The sequence below is a fragment of the Tursiops truncatus genome, chromosome 17 (assembly GCF_011762595.2).
Source record: "Tursiops truncatus isolate mTurTru1 chromosome 17, mTurTru1.mat.Y, whole genome shotgun sequence".
Lineage (NCBI taxonomy): Eukaryota > Metazoa > Chordata > Mammalia > Artiodactyla > Delphinidae > Tursiops > Tursiops truncatus.
The window spans coordinates 53739793-53763725 of record NC_047050.1 but is presented as its reverse complement, the minus strand read 5'-3'; the positions used below and the strand labels follow the sequence as shown (position 1 = coordinate 53763725).

The 23933-nt window shown below is 34.0% G+C and overlaps 1 protein-coding gene across 3 annotated transcripts in view; it reads left to right on the top strand.

Moving 5' to 3' along the window:
* Positions 1-23933, top strand: part of CSMD3 (CUB and Sushi multiple domains 3) — a 1081491-nt gene that overhangs the window by 477968 nt on the left and 579590 nt on the right. For all 3 annotated transcript variants that reach the window (XM_033843074.1, XM_019931944.2, XM_019931943.2), the window contains one exon: positions 13042-13163. In XM_033843074.1, the coding sequence (XP_033698965.1) occupies positions 13042-13163 (122 nt within the window). The remainder of the gene's footprint in view (positions 1-13041; positions 13164-23933) is intronic.

Below are 23933 nucleotides of genomic sequence, written 5' to 3'. Positions count from 1 at the left end.
AGCTAAAAAAGAATATTTGAGATGAAGAAAATAGCATGTGAAAAGCTATGGAAGTAAGTTAGAGCATGGTGCATTTTAAAATTACAAATTGTCAAATGAAGTTCCCTGCCTTTTTAGATGTAGATCAGATAGTCTAACCTCTGATTTCAAAGGAGGTCTAAACATTTCTCCAAAGAAGACATACAGACAGCCAAGAGTCACATGAAAAGATGCTTAACGTTGCTAATTATTAGAGAAATGCAAATCAAAACTATAATGAGATATCACCTCACACCAGTCAGAACGGCCATCATCAAAAAGTCTACAAACAATAAATGCTGGAGAGGGTGCGCAGAAAAGGGAACCCTCTTACACTGTTGGTGAGAATGTAAATTGGTGCAGCCACTGTGGAGAACAGTATGGAGGTTCCTTAAAAAACTAAAAATAGAGCTAGCATATGATCCTGCAATCCTATTCCTGGGCATATATCCAGAGAAAAACATGGTTTGAAAGAATACATGCACCCCAATGTTCATCATAACACTGTTTACAATAGCAAGACATGGAAGCAACCTAAATGTCCATAGACTGATGAATGGATAAAGAAGATGTGGTACATATATACAATGGAATATTACTCAGCCATTAAGAAGAATGAAATGATGCCATTTGCAGCAACATGGATGGACCTGGAGATTATCATACTGAGTGAAGTAAGGCAGAGAAAGACAGATATCATATGATATCACTTATATGTGGAATCTAAAAAAAAATTATACAAATGAACTTATATACAAAACAGAAACAGACTCACAGACTTAGGGAATGAAATTATGGTTACCAGGGGAAGAGTTGGGGAGGGATAGATTGGGAGTTTGGGATTGACATGTACACACTGCTATATTTAAAATAGATAACCAACAAGGACCTACTATATAGCACAGGAAATGCTGCTCAATATTCTGTAATAACCTAAATGGGAAAAGAATTTGAAAAATAATAGATACTTTTATATATATAACTGAATCACTTTGCTGTACACCTGAAACTAACACAACGTTGTTAATCAATGATACTACAATATAAAATAAAAATTAAAAGAATAAAGGAGGGGCTTCCCTGGTGGCGCAGTGGTTGAGAGTCCGCCTGCTGATGCAAGGGACACGGGTTCGTGCCCCGGTCTGGGAAGATCCCACATGCCGCGGAGCGGCTGTGCCCGTTAGCCATGGCCGCTGAGCCTGCGCGTCTGGAACCTGTTGCTCCTCAACGGGAGAGGCCACAACAGTGAGAGGCCCGTGTACCGCAAAAAAAAAAAAATAATAAATAAATAAATAAAAATTTAAAAAAATAAATAAATAAAGGAGGTCTAAACTCTTCTAAAAGATTTTAGTGAATTTCTTGCTCATAACTGGAAACTTAATGTCTAATGGTTAATTTTGTCTTTAAATTTCTGATTTTTAGATTATTTCTGTTCTACATAAATTCAAGTAGACATTGTCCCCAATTTTATCTAAACAAACAAACAAAAACAATTTTTAAATATGCAGGTGATAACTAGGTAATGACTTGCTTGATTAATCTTCTGGATAATTTAGGAAAAGGAGGGCAGTCCACATCAAAAGTAGCAAACAACTTGAAATTCAATATTACATACACTTATCTGTTAAATTCTTTGTCCAACCAGTTGCTGAAGTGTTTCTTCCTCTGACTTCGTAACTACACACCATCCTCCTACTCACATCATCTTATTCCTTACTCTTCTACTTCCCATTTCTTTTCCACCCTCTTTCCCCACCGGGTGGCCTTAAGAACACTATAGTTTCCATGTATGTTGTGCATGATAATTCATCTCATTCTATCCTACCACCTAATTTGTTTCTCTTACTAACAAACCTAGATTAAGTTGGATTTTCTTTTATTTTCATCATAAAGCATGATAAAATATTAATTCATGTAAATCATTTCTGTTACTGACTTGATGCTATATGTGCTCTCATCCTAATACCAAGGGCATGTTTCAGTGAAACAAAGCACAAGGAGAGGCTGTATTATATGTAAACATGACCTTCATGACTAGATTAAACTACTCACAGCTAAGAACTAGGAAAAGAAAACAAAAAATTGCTTACTATTTTTGCATTGGAAATCTATATGTTTATTTCTCATTTTTAATAGGAATTGCGTTTGCTGGGTTTTAATCAAATTTATCTGATCCTATGGAGTTGGCCCCTTGCTAATTTGAATTCTATCCCTTTCATTAGCATGTCCTCTGTTTTCCAGTTCCCTGCTTTGGGTTCATTTCATTATTATTCCACATTTATATGTGTCCTTTTAGTGAAGACATGGATTAGACTTTCATTCTTATGCAGATGACACTAAGATGTATTTGAAGATTAGTCCTAATTGTTACTCTACTTCTGACATTTTATCAGCTTCTCATGAAGACGTAGAGACTAGGATGTCCAATTAAATGTTATTAAACTGAACTACTTTCTGATAGTTCCAGACACTGATTTAAATAGATTTTATCATTCACTTTCAGATGCGTGTGTGTATGTATGAGTGTGTGTGTGTGTGTTTCATGACCAACAGTCAACAATATGAGAATTCTAATTAATTTGAAGAAATGTTTCTATACCTGTTTGTCTGAAGTTTAATAACAGGTCTTAGTTTAATAATTCAACATTTTTTCAGGTAGTTGAAATTATATACTATATTAAATAATTATTAACAAGTAAAATAAGACCAAAATGAAATTCTGACATATTGAAAACATTATAACCATATTTCAAGGCATTACTTAAATCTACTTTTCTGGGTTTAAGATTGTTATAGAGGAAACTCCAATGTAGAATTTCACTTCATAATGAAAATAACTCTGTGTGAAACTTTCCAAGCTATTAGAAGTTTCCTCCCCAGAAAAAAAAAAATGCAAGAGAAAGATAAATTGTTTTTGAATGTAGTCCTTCAAGACATATGCCAAATATCATGAGGAAGGAGTAAAATTTTGACACTTAAGTCATATATCTGTACCTTATTTAATGCAGTTTATTTTCTGTGTGAAAACTCCACAATTTCTATTTATGTCCATTAAGAAAGCAGACACTAGTTCTGGTGGTATTCTTCTCATTTGTCCTGGTTTCCTTTGTCCACTTTGATAATAAATTTCTACCAAGACTTATTCATTGTTCACAGCAAATCTTTTCTGATCCCACTTAAAAATGAATTCCCCAAACCTTTTTCATTTTCAAAGCATTTTTTCTTCATTAGGTTGCTAATAACTTCGTTAAAATTTTTCCTTTAATTTATAAAATATTTTTCACAACTTTAAAAATATTTATTTTCTGTTTGAACTAATATATGTTTTGTATCTCCTATAACTTGTCTTAGAAATTTTTAAATTTCTTGAACCATTTTATTTTCTCAGTCATTTTTTCTCAGTAGATTATTTTATATTCAACACATATACATCTGCCAACATGGGGTGTTTATTTGTTTTTGTTTGTTTTCCTTAGAATGTCCCTAAAGCATTTCCATTCAATCATCTCCAATAGTAATGATCACATATTAACTTTAAAAGATGTCTCAAAAAGTGTTACATGGAAATGAATACCGTGTTATTGTTGTACAAGTTCACCCTCAATTTTTTTATAATGTTTTTTCTTTATAAGGATTCTATAAAAGCCATAGGAGAAAGACTCCCAAATTACTAGATAAGTGGGGGGGCAAAACATAGAAATAAAACAATTATTTTTTAACTTCATATGAATAGTCTTTCCTGATCTGTTATCTCCTTCCATAGCCTTTCTTGATCTATTACTTTCATAGCATCTCTTAAATCCAACTTTATCTACTAGTTTAGTATTTCTCTTCTCTTCTAGACTGTAAACTCCATGAGGGCAGAGACCTTGACTGTCTTCTTTACCTTTCAGTGTCTAGCACAGTGCGTCAAACAGAATAATGCACTCATTTAATGTTTTCGGAATACATGAATTTGCAGAATAAGTATTGTACAGCATTTAACTTTCACAAATAAATTAAAACATATCATCTAAAATTAGTATGTAGAATTTATCAGAAAAATTACATTGAAATGGGAAAGTTAATTTTTATTTTCAGTGAACAATTTGATCATTACATTCACTGAACAAAAGTTCTTAACTGTTAAATCTTATTTGTTTCTAGATCTGGAACATATTTGATCAGTAAATAATAAAAATATCAATTTTGCTTTGTGACATTAATAATGTATTGCTATAATATCAGTTTAAATTTTATGTTTATATCAACTTATAATATAAACTTAATATCAGTTTATATCATAGACATATAAAGTTTTAGGTGCTAGATTCTTACTGAAGTTTACAAAACGATAATAAGTCTGATTCCCTCAAACAACCACCATCGAATATTTCTTATTTATAACATATAGTTTGCTTCACTATCTTGGAATCCAAAATAAATTTACATTTTTTAAATAGTTATTAAATGACTGGACATACTATCACCACTCTCTTTTTCCTCTCCTGGGTCTTAGTCCCAGGAGACAGTCTTTTGGAGAGAAAATAATTAAAATCAATCCAACAAAAAACCCACTTTCTGCTTTAATCAAACGTCATAATAAAAACACATGCTATCAACCTTGTTGCAAAGTATAGATAGTAAGGATAGAGTTCAATTACCACTGGTGGTGTTTGGGCAAAGACAGATTAGAAAGAAATTGTGAGTAACGCTTGCCCTAGTTTACCTCTATGAGATCGGGGATAGTTCCCTTTCATGTCTGGGAGGTAACCATACCATGTCTCTCCATGTTCAAGTCCCATTGAATACTAGAAGTTGTCCATCATTAAGTACCAGCACTTATTCAGTTTTAGTCATTTTATGTTTCTCCCTAGCAATATTTATTGTCGTACCTAGCAGGGCCCTATCAGAAACCCTAACACAAATAAGTTTTTTGTTGGTACATCTCCCATAGTCTAAGCCATTCTGATTTGGTGAAGCTCACAAAGTTTGGGCTATTCATACTTATTCATCGTTATATACATTGATTGTCATACCTTATTAGAACGTCTAATTTTCCAAGTTACAAGTTAAGAGTTTCTAGGAGCAATAGAAACTCTACTAGGTTAAAGTTAATGTCACCTGCTTTGTCTATCACCTCTTGTGTAGCATAAGAAATATAGTTTATTCTGTGGCCAATGTCAAGTTATTCTCAGAAATGATCTAATACTATGAGTCTCATCTCTGAATAATAAGAAAAGAGATCACTGTGGATATTGAAAGATAGAAATGGAAATACTTCTGCTAGGGTAAGATCACAATGTTAATTCACAGGTGAAAGAAAAGGGAAATGTTACAAATACATCAGATTTCAAATTGATTTTTTTTTACTAAAAAATCCATAATTTTCCATGTTTCATACGTCATCAAACCATTTTAATAAAGCTGTGTCTCTGAGATTGGACAACAAAATAGTTTGCAGGCTCTACTAATCTCATTGCATCTATTGGGATAAACCATTAAGAGCACAGAGATAACTGCATAATATAGTGTAAAGTCATTGTATGCCTGTCAGAGAGAATGGGTGATATAGTGTAACTGTCTAAGTTTACAGGTAAAAGAATGAGATTCAGATGGTTTGGATTTGCTCAAGTATGAACACAAAGTAAGTTGAAGATGCAGGGATAGTAAAGATACACAAACTACAAAGCTATTTGGACTTCATCATAATAACTCCGTTAAAGACATAGGCTATCGTGCCCCTCATAACAAAGAATTGTTACTTGCTAGAAATCTTCCAACATACCTAAGACACAGCCTTAGAGCAGGAGACAATAGAGATTAATTGTTCACAGAGCTGTTAGTGAATCCTAGGTGGATGACAATATCCACAAAAGGGTGGTAGCCTAAATTGCCACTACATGCAAAGGAGGTGGGGGGAAGAAAGATAGAAACCAGAAACAAAATCAAATCTTTGTTGTGACTCTCATTATTTTAATCATGGTCTCATTCATTCATTCCTGTATTTAATGAGTATCTACTATGGGCCACACGCTGTTCTAGGCACTGGAGACACCATGGTGAACAAAACCTAGTCCTTGCTCTCATGTAGCTGTCATTCTAATAAGGAAAAGAGACAGTAAACAATGGTATATATATGTGTGTGTACACATGTATGCATGTGTATATACTGTGTGTAAATATGTATATCTCAGTGTATGTAGTGTATGAAGGTGATACTTAAAAATCTAAAGTTTAGATAGGTTAGTCATATAGATTAGTCAGAATAGACTATTTATTAAGAACTGTTTGAGGAGAAACTTATACAAAGTGAGAAAAAAAGCAAGTACTAACATCTTAAAGTGGAAACATTCTCACTGTGTTTAAGGAATTGCAAGTAAGTGAGTGGAAGGAGCTTTAAGGAATTTTCAAATCTTGAAAATATGTTGGAACAGGATCACAATAGTCCCTCAATATTATTAAAAATTCATGAAGATTCTGGAAGGAGACAGTGAAAGAGATACTTCAGGGTTCACTAGACCCAGAGACCACTACAGACTGGACCCAGCTGGTATATTCCATGCAAAAAGAATATTTAACCTGAGAATTGTATCTTTCTTATTCAACCAAAAAATAAATTTTTTGCTTCTCTTACTTGAGTAGTTCAAACATTATATCCAGCATAAATCTTAATGCCTGGAGGTTACAGTTGAACCAAAACATATTTCATTGTATTTAACCTTTTTCTTAGGTGTTTCTCAAAGCATAGTTAACTCTATGTGCTTGACCTGAGGAAAAAATAGGACTATGGTATATTGATAGAGACGTTAAGGATTAATTTTGTTTGTTTGTTTTCTGCTACTATACTTACATCATTTTCTTGAAAGGGCATAATCTTCTTAACAGTAGCTCACAGTGTCTCCTTATATATAGGCTCATTTTACTTCAAAAACAAGACTAGAAAAGGATGAATTAGCTATTCTTCTCTACCTTTTTAAAAATATAGGTGGAACGTGAATAAGACATATAGAATATTGTAAAATAACTATATTAGATGAACTAAGAGTTAAAATAATCATAGATATATAGACTATATAAAAATTAGCTAATTTGTATCAATTCATTTTAAACTGCTGAAATCAGGATGTTAACATTTTTGTGACAACAAGCCTTCCCATCCAGAACACAACCTGTCTGTTCACTTACACAGGTTTTATTTCATTTCCTTCAGAATGTTTTTTTATGGTTCTCTTTATAGAAGTCTTGTACCTTTCTTGCCAAATATGTTTTTCAAAATTACACATTTACTTTGTTGCTTGTGTGAATTGGGTCTTTCCATTTGAATTGCCAATCATTATTTTTATAAAAGAAAACTTTAAATTTTCATATGCATGTTTTCTTCAAAGCCAGTTTACATGACTCTTAAACATAACATAGTATAAATTGTAGACAAATTATTAACTCTTGAGTTTAGGTAGGCAAATTGCATATTGTAAGAAAAAAAATGATACCTTTTTATTTTGTAATCCTTTCCAAATTTTTCCTATTTATTGCATTACCTAGAACTTCTGAGATAATGTTGAATGCTGTCAGAGATTTTGAGCATCCATGTTTTATTCTAATCTTTAATGGCAAAAGTTTTCACATTTTATTATATAGTCTACTACTTCTTTTAATTTCATACATTCATTGTTACATTTAGAAAGTTTTCTCCTTTTTCTACTATTTCTGTGTTTCTAAAACTTAAATCAGGAATTTCTGCTTTATTTATCAAACATTTAATAAGCATCTACTGTAATCACCTTTGTGTTATTAATGCTACATTGAAGAAGAAAATTTGTATCAAAATGATGTATGAGTTCAATATAATTCAATAAGACTACCAATCTTTTTTAAACTTCCAAACTGACATACCAAAAGTTCATGGAAAAGTAGATATTCAAGAATAACAAAGAAAATAATGAAATTGAACAATGACGAGATTTGCAATGTCTATATTAAAAGTGATTAAACAATATGGTATTTCAGAGAAATAATCATAGATAAGTGAATCAATACACAAAATACCAGTTCAGATCCATGTATGGATTTCTGAGAGAAAGTGGGGGTGGAGCATAACATAACATAGTACATATGGCATTTTAAATTGGTGGGGAATAAAACAGTTTACTATAAATGCTACTGGAAAAACAGATATCCATATATTGGAAAGTATAATTATCTACCCTACTTCATACCATACAAAAACAATTTCCAGATAAATGAAAAGTTTAAATATAACATAAAATTTGAAAGTATGGGAATTAAACATTAGATGGTGTTTTCAACCTTTTCAACTTTTGAAAACCTAGATTTGAAGAAACCTTTCCTAACCAAGACATAAAACACAGCTACCCTAGAGGAAAATACTGACAGATTTACATGTACTTTTTAAAAAGTTTTCAGAGAAAATTAACTAAAAGCAAAGTTTACAAATTAAAAAAAAAAAAACTGGGAAAATAATTACAACATGCATAAAAAATGGTTAATACTGATAATATGTAGGAAACTTCTGTAAAACCATGAGAAAAGGACAATTGAAGCTAGAAAAGTGTACATGAACAGAAAAATCAGAGCAAAAGGAATAGAAATAACAGTAAAAACTTCTGCTAAACCATACTAATAATGTAGAGAATAGGAAATCAAAATGTTATTAGCATATTTAATGTAATGACAAAAACACAAATAGATAACACTATTATTTTGGTGAGAATGTGGAGACCTATTCTCCTTTATATCATTTTTGAGAGTATACTGAAAAAAGGTGTGGAGTAATTTACACATATTTATCCAATTTTTAAATCCTCACCTATTGTAGCTAAGTAAGCCTGTGAAGAATTCATTCTGCCATGATAGCACAAATATAAAGAACACATATTAGCACAAATATAAAGATAGAGGTACTAAGATCTCCATTCCTGGATTATGGTTTTTAGCTGAAAAAATTAAAACAAACTTTCACTAGCATGTGCTGTATAACAAGCAACCACAAAATCTTAGTGGCTTACAAGATAATTTTTCCTTTCAGTTATATTGTATGTTGGTTGCTATGGGTCAGCTGTTGCAAATTGCTCAAATGGCTGGTCTTCTCATTCCCCAACCCAGGATTAGGGAAACTCCTAATTATCATGTGCTATTCTCATAGTTGAAGGCTGTCAAAAACTTTCAATCCATCCATCAGCTACCGTTGCGACTGTGAAATCTATTAAATAAATCTACATATGCTCACCTAGAACAGTATTCATGATACATGAGGGGAAAATAAGTTTCAGAGGAATATGTATAGAATTAGCTCAGTTTCTTAAAACACTCAAACACACAAAAAGCCAAGAATTTTGTAAAAACATGTACACCTACAAAATGAAAATATTTGCAGAAATACAACCTTACTTGTTAAGTGGTTACTCTTTGGTTTGGACAGAAGCAGTCAGGAAGACAAGCATTTTTATGGGTGATTCTTACTTGTCATTTTATGAGTGCTTTTTTCTTTATTTTTATGTGAAAAGAAAATCATTTTCAAAAACAATTTCCCAGTCTGAAACATATTTTTAAGGATTTTTTATCAGCATATAGAGAGCACATATTTTACAGTTCATTTAAGAGCTGTGCCAAAGAACTTGGATATTTGTTCTTTCAGTAAACATTTCTACATCATGAAGGCCAATGCACTAGGAGTTAATGAACAGAGATGATAAACAAGGCCTGTCCACAAAGGACTGTAAGTGTTTGCACATTTTAGAAAACAAAGCATGCCAGAGAATTACCAAGTAGTAAGAGCCACTTGAAGTAGTATGTCCAATTAGAAAGATGTTTCTACTAACTTCAAACCAATCATGTGATTGCTCTAAAATTCTTATTGCTATAAAGTTTTTAAGTATTTTATACTGCATTCTTTATCACATCACTAGCACTTAAACACCTTTATGGATATGCTGTTCAAATGATGTGCTGTGAGGACTACAATCCATTACAGAACCCTGAGTGGAAGAATTGGGAACACTTCCTATAGAAAGAAGTGGCACATTGGTTTAACTTAGTTTAAATGAATAGATTTTCCACAGGCAAATGTAAGAAGGAATAACATTTTAGCCTTGGAGAACAGCATAGAAAAAGTGGAAAACTATAAAAGGTATATATAGTCAAAGAAAAAAGATAATTTATTTTTTTCTGGCAGAAGTTGAGTGTATGACAGTATAAGATGGCAGGAAGTTGTATTGGAAAATAAACCTATATCCTTACAGGAATGATTTTATATTCTATTTTAGGCAGTTGGTAATTTATCCTATAGGAAACAGGTCAGGTTTTTATGCAATTAAGTGAAATAATCAAATTTGTATTTTAGAAAGGTAAGAGTAGTAGCACTAAGGAGGATGGAACAGGGAGTGAAAATGGAGTATAGGAAAGGAGTTAAGTAGCTATATCTAGTCTAGGAAAAAGATGATTATGAAGCACTGGGTATTGGGAAAAGAAGAAAAAGAAGGATAATAAGATGTTTAAGAAGTGGAATACATAGGTCTTGAGGAGTGCATATGTACGCATGGGAAGGAGGTGGAGGGGTTAAAGTTTTCATTAAACACTTTAAAATATTTATGGAATTTCCAGTAGACAGAGAAAAAATTTACTCTAGAAATCAAGAGAGATGACAAAATTGGTGATGTAGATTTGAGAGCTGTCAACACAAATGATCATTGTTGCCGTAAAATGGAATTGGAATAACTATTCAGAGAGAGCATTGAACAAAGAGAAAATAGACTGTGAAATAGTTTAATATTATGCTACTTAAAGGTCAGATTGGGAAAAAAATAGAACCAGAACACAGGGTATGGAGCATACTATTCAAAGCAAATAGACCTAGAATCAAGAGATTCAGGACTATGTAAGGGACAGCTGAGAATTTCAAAGTTGGTCAATACTTTCCATTACTGCTGAGAGATTACATATGTAGAAAAAAATGAAGAGATACTATTAGATTTAGGAGGTCATTTCTGGCATTGTGACAGCCATTTCAACACTGAAACAAGAGAACTTAGACTGAAATACTTTCAAAAGTGAATGGGGGAGAAAAAAATGAAGTAGTGAACTTGGAAGACTTACGAGAAGTTGCAATATAATGATCTCACTTATATGTGGAATCTAAAATTGACAAACTCATAGAAACAGAGAGTAGAATAGTAATTATCAAAAGTGAGTCTGGCTGGGGCTTCCCTGGTAGCACAGTGGTTGAGAGTCTGCCTGCCGATGGAGGGGGCACATGTTCATGCCCCGGTCCGGGAGGATCCCACATGCCGCGGAGCAGCTAGGCCCGTGAGCCATGGCCGCTGAGCCTGCGCATCCAGAGCCTGTGCTCTGCAACGGGAGAAGCCACAACAGTGAGAGGCCCGCATACCACACACACACACACACAAAAGTTAGTCTGGAGGTGCTAGGTTAAGGGGAACAAATGTCCAGTTATAAGATGAATAACTTCTGAAGATATAATGTAGAGTATGGTGAATATAGTTAATAATGCTGTATCACATACTTGAAGGTTGCTAAGAGAGTAGATCTTAAACATTTCTCACTACACACACACATGCACAAGTGGTGATTATGCGAGGTGAATCATCATGTTGTTCACCTTAAACTTACACAATGTTATATGCCAACTATATCTCAATAAAGCTGTAAAAAAGAAACCAAATGTTAAATATTCAGAAATTTTGTGAGGCCTTGACAAAGCTTTGGTAGCCTAAAATCAGCAAGGTATTTTTACTATGGAAATTGGAAATTGAGAAAAATAAAAAAAGTGAACAGGAGAGAAGAAAATGCAGTAATGAACATGGAAGACTTACAAGAAGGGGGTAGTAAATGAAAAAGGGAAGGTTGGTAATTGATGTTGAAGGAAGAAAAATACCATTTGTTAATTTTTCCTTATTATAAAATAACAGTTTTATTGTTTAAAATATAGAAGTCAGACACAAACAAGAGAAAATTAAAAGTAACCAATAAATCACCACAAAGTTGTCTAGAATAGATTCATGCTAAAATATGAGCTAAAGGGAAAAAAAAAACTAGCTAAAAAACACTAACATACTAGAGAGACACAGATTTCATGATAAAAAGATAAGACTTGAAGTTGCAAGACCTGAGCTCGAATCTTGACTATGTTATTTACTAGCTGAGTGATTTTGGACAAGTCAAACAAACTTTTGGGACTTCCATAAACTGATCTTTAAAGTGATTATATGTAAAGTTTTATGTGCATATGAAAATCTATGTTAAACTGTACATGACTTAAAAGTACAATGAATTATTGATGGATTGGAAAAAGATGACTTAGGCAGGATTTTAATGGAATGGGGCAAAAAAATGCATATCAAAAGTAATGCCACCAAGAAACTTTTGTGGTGCTCAAGAAGGAAGTCAAGACATGTACAGTGTGGTCAGAAACTCTTGTTAATTAGAAGAGAAAAGGGTTAGAAAACTGAGGAAATATTATAACATGACTTTTGTGGGAATTTCTTAAAATTACCTCAGTGTAGCTCTTTTTGTAATCTGAATGGCTCAATTCATAGTTATAAGAACAGAAAAAGTAGTTTTAATATTGATGTTTCAATTATGAGTTTTATGCTATTATGCTATTATGAGTCCTAGTGTACTTAATAAATAGAAAGGAAAACACTATTTAAATTGCTAATCAATCCAAAGATTTGCTTTTTCCTCTTTGTAGAATTTTGTTAACACAATATTGAATAAATATAAGCTCTCACTAATTAAACTAACCTATTTACAGTCAGAGGACAACTTATCATGCTTCACACTTTAATTCATAACTAGTTTTCGATTAATGTTTAAAATATGAGCTTGTGAACTTCAGGGTGTAAAAAACACTCTCATTTCGATGTCACATTAGAATGTCATAATATATATTTCAATGTGGTTATTATTGTGCAATTTTGAATTTAAAGTCTATTTGCAAGTTATTTTATTGCTATTATTTTGCATGTGGCACGTTCACCTTTTAAAATGCAATTTCTCTTTTAGTGAAGACATGTGGCTCTAATCTTCAAGGACCAAGTGGAACCTTTACGTCTCCCAACTTTCCATTCCAGTATGACAGCAATGCACAATGTGTCTGGGTCATCACAGCGGTGAACACCAATAAGGTAACTGAAAACCATCTCTGGTGAAAAAGCATAACCATAAAGACAAAAACAAAGACATCATGAGGGAAGTGCAGTGAAGAAAATTCATACCTAACATATGATTTCTGAAATATTTCCTACTTATCCATTATATAAAACATAAACATACGAGAAATACGGAAAAAATGTTAAATATTGCAGTTCTATCCCAACTAACATATAAACGACAACACATTAAAATTATAAATTAGTGTTTTCTGAGACATGCTTTTGAAGGTTGTAAGTATACGTTTTTTATTTTTAAAGAGGCCATAAATAATGGCTTTTCACTTTATATCTTTCTGCTTGACATATCATTCAGGTATATCATGTTTTTATACATAGCTGCCTTTCCTTTCAGTGTTTCTCTATTGCCACAGATCACATAACTTTTCTTTATTATAAGAAGTTATTAATGTTCTCTCCACTAATAGAGGATTCATATTATGGGTACTTCTAAAGGTTGAGTTGTCTTTCTATTTGACTAAAAATGAATAATACATCTAAATATGTATATGCCACAGTACTTCAAACAAAATTATAATGCTGAATGAACAAAAGAGCAGCTGAAAAATTAGCAAGTTTTCTGTTTCTGTTCTCTCTATCCTGCTTCTCCTTGTAAGAATGTATAGCGAGGACCTAAATAGGAAGAGTCAAAATTCCTCTCAGAATATATGGTATCTTATCTGAGTTAGATTAAGGAAAGGTTGGTGGTAGAGTCCATAAAACTGGGTCAGATTTGTAGTTCAAATACTGATTTAGAATTTACCAACTAACAACTTTGATCAGGCTATTTAACCTCTCTGAAATTCAGTTTCTTTTTCTATAAAATGTGAGTAATAAGAGCATGTATTTCAAAGTTATGAGAAGTAAGTGAGGTAAAGCATACAGAGTACTTAGCAGAGTTAATAAATACTTAAAAAACATTAACTCGTTATTAGATACAAAGTATACTATTTTCCAGACTGTTTTGGGTTTTATGTTCATAAAACAATCATAAGAGTAGCAGGGTTGTTTTAAAAATCAACTCAGTGGTCAATTACACTTGCCTTATAGGAGAGCCCTGATTTACAACTCATAAGAACTAGGTCAGAAGCCTATGCTCCCCTAAACTAGCTGTATAAACTTTGGGAAAATTACTAAATCTAACTCTTCACCTTCACAAAGGAAATCATTTTACTTACCCAACCCGTGTTGTCAATTCAATTCAATTCAGCAAATGTTTATCAAATACCTTCTCTGTGCAAATTATGGGTTGTTAAGGAAAAAAAATCATAAACTACTTGAGAAAAAATAAGCGCATATTTATTGAACATTTAGTAACATACCAGGTACCATTCACAGCACTTTCCATGAATTATTTAATTTTAAGACTTCCCTTAATAGATAAATAATTTTATGTCTGCATTTAATAAAGAAGATAAATAACGTGTCTGAGATCACATAGGTAGCAAAGGTCAATGCTGTGTACTTTATAAGATGTGTGTTATTTACAGTGACGTATCTCACACTAAGACATAAGTATCTTATACTAAGATAAACATGAAGCAAATTCATTGTAAAGTATGGGAGAAACACATTGTATTAATCTTGTATGGAGATAGAAATCTTTTTTATGTCATAGCAGTTACCTATAATTGTCAGCAAAATGTGGTAATTATCTCCTGCTCTATAAGATGTTTACTTTGCTAAGCTTAACTCATTTTCATTATTGAATTACCTGAAGTTTCACAGAGGCCATCACATTTCTCCTTGCTTTTCTTAACCAATCTACCAAACTTTTATCTATTCTTTCTCTCCATAAAAAATATCGAATTTATTTTCTAAGGAAGACATAATTACTTTCTTTGCTATTTTTATCAAATAGCTGATTGAGGACATTAATTTTTGATCTGTTGGTTTATATCCATTTTAAGATACCCTGTAAAAATCCAAGTATTTTCAACCATCTCCCACAATTATGTTTTACATTGTGGCCCAGTTACACACACACACACACACACACACACACACACACAGACACACACATACATACATACATACAATGCTAAAAAATAATTTTCCCTTACTACATGAATGCAATTCTCTGTTTTTGATTCTAACTTGTAACCTATTTTTAAAATAGTGGTCATGCCTCACTAAATCAATTTTATGATGCACTACAGGTTATAACTATATATTTTGACAAATACTGTTGGAAGATTTGCTTACATAGATTACCATGTCAGAACTCTTTTGAGAAGACAGTTACTGGCATAAACCACAGGTGCAGAGCTCTCTTAGTTGGTATAAACCCAAATTAACCAAGATACTTAACCCCTCAATATCTATGAGTTTCTTCAAAAATCATTGCTCATGTTTTTCTTTATGTTTGATAACTTAAAAGCAATCATTGGGGAGGGTTCAAGATGGTGGTATTGGAAGATCCTGAACTCAACTCTTCCCACAGATACAACAAATATACAACTACATATGGGATAATTCCCTCTGAAAGGGGCCTGAAAACACAACAGAATCTCCACAACAAAGGGTGAAAGGACAGCCACAAAGGGTAAAGGGACAGTTAGGAGAAACAGAGATGCAGTCATGCCAAGGAAAAACGACACACCCCAGCCACAGCGATTCACAGTGTGGAAGGATCACAAGGTATGGATATTTTCCTTGAGAAACAAGAGATTTGAACTTCACATCAGGCACCCCAACCCTTAGATCCTTCACAGGAAAGATGAGCCCCTAAAACACATGCTTTGAAAACCAATGGGTAATACATCCAGGAAAACTGTAGAACTACAGTGAATGGAAAACTCACTCTTAAAGGGGTCACATGCAGACTCAGTCAACCTGAAAACCAGCACAAAATCACCAGATTGAAAAGTGATTTCAATCACTTGAAAAGGTCAAAGGTAAAGGGGACTCCCTTACTGATCTTAAAGTGTCTGCTGGAGAGGCAGGAACCAGTTGAGATGCTCTCTGGGGACTAAGACACTGGTGGGAGCCATTTTTGAAATCTCAGGGTACGTTGCTAATACCATCTCTGGAGAGCACCATTTAGGAAATCTCCATCTAACCTGTTACTGCCAGTGGATGTGCCCCACAAAGAGCTCTACCTACTCCTGTGCCTTGGCCAAGCTACAGAACCAGCTGGGATGTGACTCTGCCCAGTGTTCAGCAGCTACCATGACCAGGTCCTGCAGCCAACCATAATAGAGGCCAGCCCTGCCCACCAGCACACTGAAGCAGCAGCAGCTGCAGCCCCTCCACAGCAGGGGAATGCATGCAGTCCACATAGGGGACACCTCTTGAGTGCCTGGCACTTCTGAGCCCTACAGAACATCTACATAAAGTCACTCCTCCAAGACTGGGAGAGGTAGCTGATTTACCTAATACATAGAGACAAATACAGAGAATTAAGCAAAATGAGGAGACAGAGGACTATGTTCCAAGTGAAAGAACAAGACAATGCCTCAGAAAACAAAATAAAGCAGAGTTAAACAATCTACTTTATAAAGAGTTTAAAGTAATAGTCATAAATATTCTCACTGAACACAGGAGAAGAATGGACAGACACAGTGAGAACTTCAACAAAGAGACAGAAAATATGAGGAAATACCAAACAGAAGTTATAACTGAACTGAAAAATACACTATAGGGGTTCAAAAACAAGTTGGATGAGGTAGAAGAATGAATAAGCAAGCTGGAAGACAAGTCAATGGAACTCACCCAGACAGAACAGCAAAATGAATAAAGAATTTAAAAAACTGAATACATCTTAAGAAACCTTTGGGACAAGATCAACAGGAATAACAACATTTGTGTTATAGTGGTCCCAGAAGGAAAAAAATGAGAAAAAATATTGAAGAAATAATGGCTGAAAATTTTCATAATCTGGAGAGGAAACAGACATCAAGGTCCAGAAAGCACAGAGAATTCTGAATTAGATGGACCCAAAGAGACACATAACAAGACACATTATAATTAAAAATGGTAAAAGTCAAGGACAAAGAGAGAATACTAAAAGCAGCAAGAGAAAAACAACCTGTTACATGTAAGGGAAACCCCATAAGGCTATCCGCAGTTTTTTGTTTTCTTTTGTTTTTTTCAGCAGAAATCTTACAGGCCAAAAGGAGTGGCATGACATATTTAAAGTGCTGAAAGGAAAAAACAACCAACCAAGAATTCTGCAATAACATACCCAGGAAGGTTACCATTCAGAATTGAAAGAGAGATTAAGAGTTTCCCAGGGAAGCATAAGCTAAAGAACTTCACCACCATTAAACTGTCCCTGAGAGAAATGTTAAAGGACCTTCTTTAGGCTGAAAATAAACATCAGTAATTAAATAATAAGAAAACAATGTAAAAATCCACTGGAAAAGGTAAATATATAACAAAGGTAGTATATCAATTACTTATAAAGCAAGCATGAGGATTAAAAGACAAAAGTAGGGGCTTCCCTGGTGGTGCAGTGGTTGAGAGTCCACCTGCCAATGCAGGGCACATGGGTTCGTGCCCCGGTCCGGGAAGATCCCACATGCCGCGGAGCGGCTGGGCCCGTGAGCCATGGCCGCTGAGCCTGCGCGTCTGGAGCCTGTGCTCCGCAACGGGAGAGGCCACAACAGTGAGAGGCCCACGTACTGCAAAAAAAAAAAAAAAAAAAAACAAAAGTAGTAAAATTAACTAAAATTACAATAGTTAGTTAAGGGGTACATAAAAAGATGTAAAGTGTGTCATCAAAAGTGTAAAACACTTGGGGAAGTGAAAATATACAGCTTTGGAATGTGTTCAAATTTAAGTTCCTAACAACTTAAGACAAACTGCTATTTAATTAGAATGTAGTATGTGAGCCTCATGATAATCACAAGGAAAAAACATAAAGTAAGTACACAAAAAAATGAACAGAAATTTAAAAATAATGCTAAAGAAAACAACCAAAACCCAAGGAAAAGAGAGAGGAAGAAAAGAACAGAGAAAAACTACAGAAACCAGAAAACAATTACCAAAGTGGCAATAAGTACATACCTATCAATAATTACTTTAAATGTAAATGGATGAAATTTTCCAATGAAAAGACCTAGGGAGAATAAATGGATTAAAAAAAAAAAAAAAGACCCATCTGTATGCTGCCTACAAGTGACTCACTTCAGGAGTAAGAACACACACAAACTAAAGGTGAAGGGTTGGAAAAAGATATTCCATGCAAATGGAAATGAAAAGAAAGCTGATATGATACTCATATCGGAAAAAGTAGACTTTAAAATAAAGACGATAATAAAAGACAAGGGCATTACATAATGATAACAGAGCCAGTCCACCAAGAAGATATAACATTTATAAATGTATATGTACCTAACATACACCAAGATATATAAAGCAAATATTAGCAGACTTAAAAGGAGAAATTGAAAGCAATACAGTAATAGTAAGGGACTTGAGCACCCCAGTTACATCAATGGATAGATCATCCTGGCAGACAATCAATAAGGAAACAATAGACCTAAACAACACCTTACACCAAATTAAGTCCGTAATAGGTATATAGAACAGTCCATCCAAAATCAGCAGAATACAAATTCTTGTCAAGTGCACATGGAACATTCTCCAGGATAGTTCACATGTTAAGGGCCCCAAACAAGTCACAATACATTCAAGATTTTTTTTGCCGTATGCGGGCCTCTCACTGTTGTGGCCTCTCCCGTTGTGGAGCACAGGCTCCGGATGCGCAGGCTCAAGCGGCCATGGCTCATGGGCCCAGCCGCTCCGCGGCATGTGGGATCTTACAGGACCGGGGCACGAACCCGCATCCCCTGAATCGGCAGGCGGACTCTCAACCACTGCGCCACCACGGAAGCCAGAGCCTGGTGTCTTCTAGAAACTAAAAAGATGACAGCGTTCCTGTGGCATAGTGGGTAAAGAGAAGAATGTAAGAAATGGAGGCTATAGAGCTGATTAAAGCTCGGATCATACAGGGCCCTCTGCGATCCATCCAAAAATGTAATGAGAAGCATGATATCTCTTACTTCATTTAGATATCTCTTAAGTGTCACTTTCTCTCCCCTGAATCACTGACCACCTCCATCTCTATCTCCTTGCTTTATTTTTTTTATAGCATCTTGTAACACATCAGTATTTGAAGATCTCATATTGTATGGTATTATATGCTGCTTCTCTATCTTTTGTATACTTCCCCAAAAGGGAGGAAAGTTTGTCTATATCCCCAGCACTAGCATAGCACCTGGTAAAGAGTAGGCTCTAAATACAAATTTATAGAATGAATTAAACAAATTAAAAGTTTTTAGGAAGAAGATTTATCTGATTTATGTTTCAACATAACATCCAAAATTTTCAAAAGAGGCTTATTAATTGAAGTGCAGTTCACAAAACAGCAAATAGTATAAATATCTCTCCCTACTCTTTTCCCAACCACTCATCCCGAAGAATATTCATTCATGGACCAGCAATCTTTCTTCCTGGATAACTGGCAAACAGTGAGTTCAGTAGCAAATAATTCCTCTTATACCCTAACTTCTTGGGCTTCTACCTAAATTGCTTACTCAAGAAGATAATTTTGGAAGTAAACAAGGTCTTCCATAAATATTAACTGTTAAAGATTCATTAACACTTGAAGAAATTACATAAGCAAAAATAAAGTTAACAACAAAGACCATGAATTGAGAAGCTAATATCTTGCATCCTTCCTCTTTGGTATCAAGGAAAAACAATAAAAATAAACTGAGAATGGGAATTAGAATCCACTGTATGGTTCATTTATATACAAAAATGTATAGTATCTCTCTACCATGTTGTATGTTTAGCCATTTTAAACTAATCTCATTTTTTAATAAAGCTTCAAGTCAAAGGTTCTCTGCATAAAAATAGTATAGATGAATAAATGGAGAGATAGGTATTCTGGATCAGACTGACGTCATTATTAATGAGTGACAAAACCCAGCAAAATAGTGCTTCTTACCAAATTCACTTTAATGAGACGTACTCATATTTGTTTAAAATTTGTTTCAATATGTACAACCTAACATGTACAAATTTGTAATGAATATCCTCCTAAAACCAGCAACAGTATCTGCAAGCATTTTCTTCAAAATTTGTAACTTCAAGTTGATCATTTATATATATTATGAAATTTAAATTATAGCCTCCAGTAGCAAAACATGAATAAATGACAGAAAGAACCAATGGTTTTGTAGTTTTGTTATAGATTTAATATTTGATGCATTTTTCATTTTGTGTAGTTTCTTCCCTTCAGTGAAACATTTGTAGTGCCATATTTAATGTCATTGTTACATACCAGCAACCCCCTAAAGGGGAAGAGCAGTGCACAAATACAAAAGGCATAGAAAAATAAACAAAGCTGAAAGCTTTTATCGTTGCATCAGTATCTTACTGTGTCTCCAGATTCCCCTCCTGTCTCTGAAATATGAGCCTTTGTAAGAATTGAAACATTAACCTGATTCTGGCAGCAAAGTGGATGAACCTAGAGAATTCCCTAGGCTGGCACTCCTCATTTTTGAATGGTCTAGTCCAAGAGTCTTGGAATACATCTTCTGTTGTAAAATATATAATATTATAGTGTATAATCCTTCTAGAATATGAGAGATTAACTTCTTCCTCTAAAATGAGATTACTTTCAAATAAATAAATGTTGGGTTTATATGTGTTATATTTAAACCTTTTTTATCTTACAGTATTTGTTTCACAAATTTCATGTAAATTTACCTTTTTATAAAAATAGGCAAATTAGGATGATTACTAATTAAACAGTTATTGAACACTAATTTTCCATGTACACATGTAATACATATCATACAAAATACATATCACAAAACAGTAAAATTTTAGGATTATTCTGAAATACATGATATTTTGGACAAACGGGTTGAATATTCTGCTTTGTCTGAATTAGACTATACCCAATAAAATTTGATAAAATAGTCCTATGAGGCATCGATTTTTGAGTGAGCTTTTGACTAGTGCTTCTATATGTATGAAAAGAGAAAAAGGGAAAAAGGACTACAATCATTTTTTTTGGCGGGGGGGGGGGGTAAAAAAATCTAGATTGAGTCCACTCTTCTCCATCCCTACTTTTACAGCTCAAGTTTAGTCCCTCGATCTCTCTAACTGCCCTACTCCACTTCAAATACAGATTGTTCCTGCTGCCAAAGTGAGCATATGAAAAGCAAATAAAACCCTGTCAGCACACCTCTCAAAACTCATTATTTGCTGCTACTCATTTATAAGATAAAGTTCAAAGTCCTTAACATGATACAGCTCCTACCTCCATTTTTAGCCTTCCTTTTAATCACTTCCTGTTTCACAGTTGATATTACAGAAACAAAAAGAATATTTCTTTCTACTGTGCCATTTTTTATGCTCTCTTCTACAGTGTTCTTCCCCAGTTCCCATATTTACCTTCCTTTGCACTGCCTGGGGATTTTCTCTTGGGGGAAATCTTTCCATTTTACTCTTTAATTGGATTGGGCAGCTCTTATCTCTGCCCATGTTAACCCTGTGTGTCCATATCCCAAAGCACTTAACACAGGGTATTGTATTTATCTTGTTTATGTCTTGCCTCCAAATTGGACTGTGATCGCTAAGGTCTGAGACATGTATGAATAAGGAAGCTCTTTAATTATATGTCAAATTGATTGTGTAATATAGCATTACATACCTTAAGCTTTGTATGCAAAGCTTATACTTTGTATATTTTGTATTTATGCATTCTGGATTTCCTCACTGGTAAGAAATATACTTGTTAATAACAGAGTGAATTATAGTCATTCTGAAATGAGCTTAATAGAGAAAATATTATTTTCTTCCAGAAAAGATAAATTTCTAGCAGCATAGATTTTGGGGAAGAAACTCTCCTCCTTAAATCACAGTGGGGTTGCCAGAAATAGAACTTCATCCTCAAGATCCATTGTGAACAGATGTCAACATTTATTTTATGATTAGCTAATAATAACTGCCATTTATTGAAGGCCTACTGTATATCAAGCACAGTATGTTCTGTTTTACAAACTAATGTAATACCTACTTCAACCTTAGGAATTATGAATTATAAACACTCTTTTATAGTTATGAGACTTCCCCAAAATAATGTAACGTTCCATGACAGAGAGAGACTTAAACCATATCTTTGCCTGTACCCTTATATTATCTTGTCTCACTAATGTGATTAGCTTGGTATTAATATTAAAGCATCATTAATTTGTTTAGTTAAATATCATCAAAGCTTCATTTAATTCCAATACTAGTTATATTGGTGCAAATTGGCCAATACAGAGAATTGTGACTGGAGAAATACTAAGAAATTTCATCAGCTTCCAGATTTATTTTGAGGCAAAAAAATACAGACTTTATCATGGAAGATAAAATCGCTTATACCAATCCATGCTTTCTGTATTTTTCCCCCAAAGAATTGACACAATGTTTGCTACTTGTCAGATTTCAGAAATTATCTTCCCTTGCCATAACTATTTAAAACATGAGGCATATGTGCAACATCAAAGAACTTACTTAGAAGTTATGCTATTATATATTAGGTATTTGGCAGACAGAAGGTATTTCCTAAGTTGCAGACGTTTACTATGCAAATGCAGAATAGTGTGAAGTTTGAGCACTTGGATTGTCACATCAGGGGAGTCTGAGATTGAATTTAGTCCCATCACTTTTAGCCAAATAAACACAGACAAATTACTGGGCAAAGCATTTTGTAAAACTTAGAATTGAATCTACTGATGTATCCACTAGAATGTTTTCAGTTTAAGTATGGGAAAGATATGGTTTAAATAATAAGAAAATGCATTATTTAGCACAGCATACTATCCAGAGGTACGCAAGTCTCAGACATACAGTAGAAACATCCATCTCTTGGCTCTGGGCATCTCCATGTGTTAGCTTTGTCCTTAAACTACATATTGCAAGATGGTTGCAGTAGCTCTAGTCAGTACATCCAGATCCAGTCACCTCCAAAGCAGACTGATTCTTTGTGTTCATTTGAGCATGAAGAAATATTTTCCCAAAAGCACCCCATGCCCAGAAGATTGCTCCTCGCCTTCCACTGACTGACCAGAATTAAGTGACATAGTAAGATCTAATCTTATCCGTGACAAATGAAATGGAACTGCTAATATTGGCATAGACTCATTAGGAGCCATTCCATGGAACTTGGTATGAGATCAGCAGTCCCTAAAGCATAAGAATGTACACAGAAAGATACATAACTGAGCAAAATCAATGTCCTGTTCGGAAGAGAAAAGTCCAGAGTGAACAAGTAAGATGGCTGTTGGATAAGTAATCAATAGTTTCTGCCACAATCCACCCGTTTTGTTATCAAATGTTCATCCAGATGCATAGTTCTTTCCCTACACTCACTTTGAAAAATGTTTACATGAAAAAATGCTGTCTTCATTAATAGAGAAAACCAAAAATCTTAGCCAGTTACGTACACTCTAGTATCTCCAAGTATTGTGCTGGCTTCTCCATTATATCCAGATTTAGTTCCTCATTATCTAGAGGCCTATAGCCAATAGACAGTTATCATCACATCCCAAATACATGTGATATCTGTCATAGTTGAAACTTCAGAGGTCAGTCATTGGTTCATAGATCAATATCATATCCTGCTGGTTAAGAAGACTGGTGAAGACTACCTTCGATAGAAGGGGGATGAGTTCCTTGATCAGCCTGGAATGTAGCAGAACCCATTTTACCTCACTAGAACTTTACTTTGTCATAGTC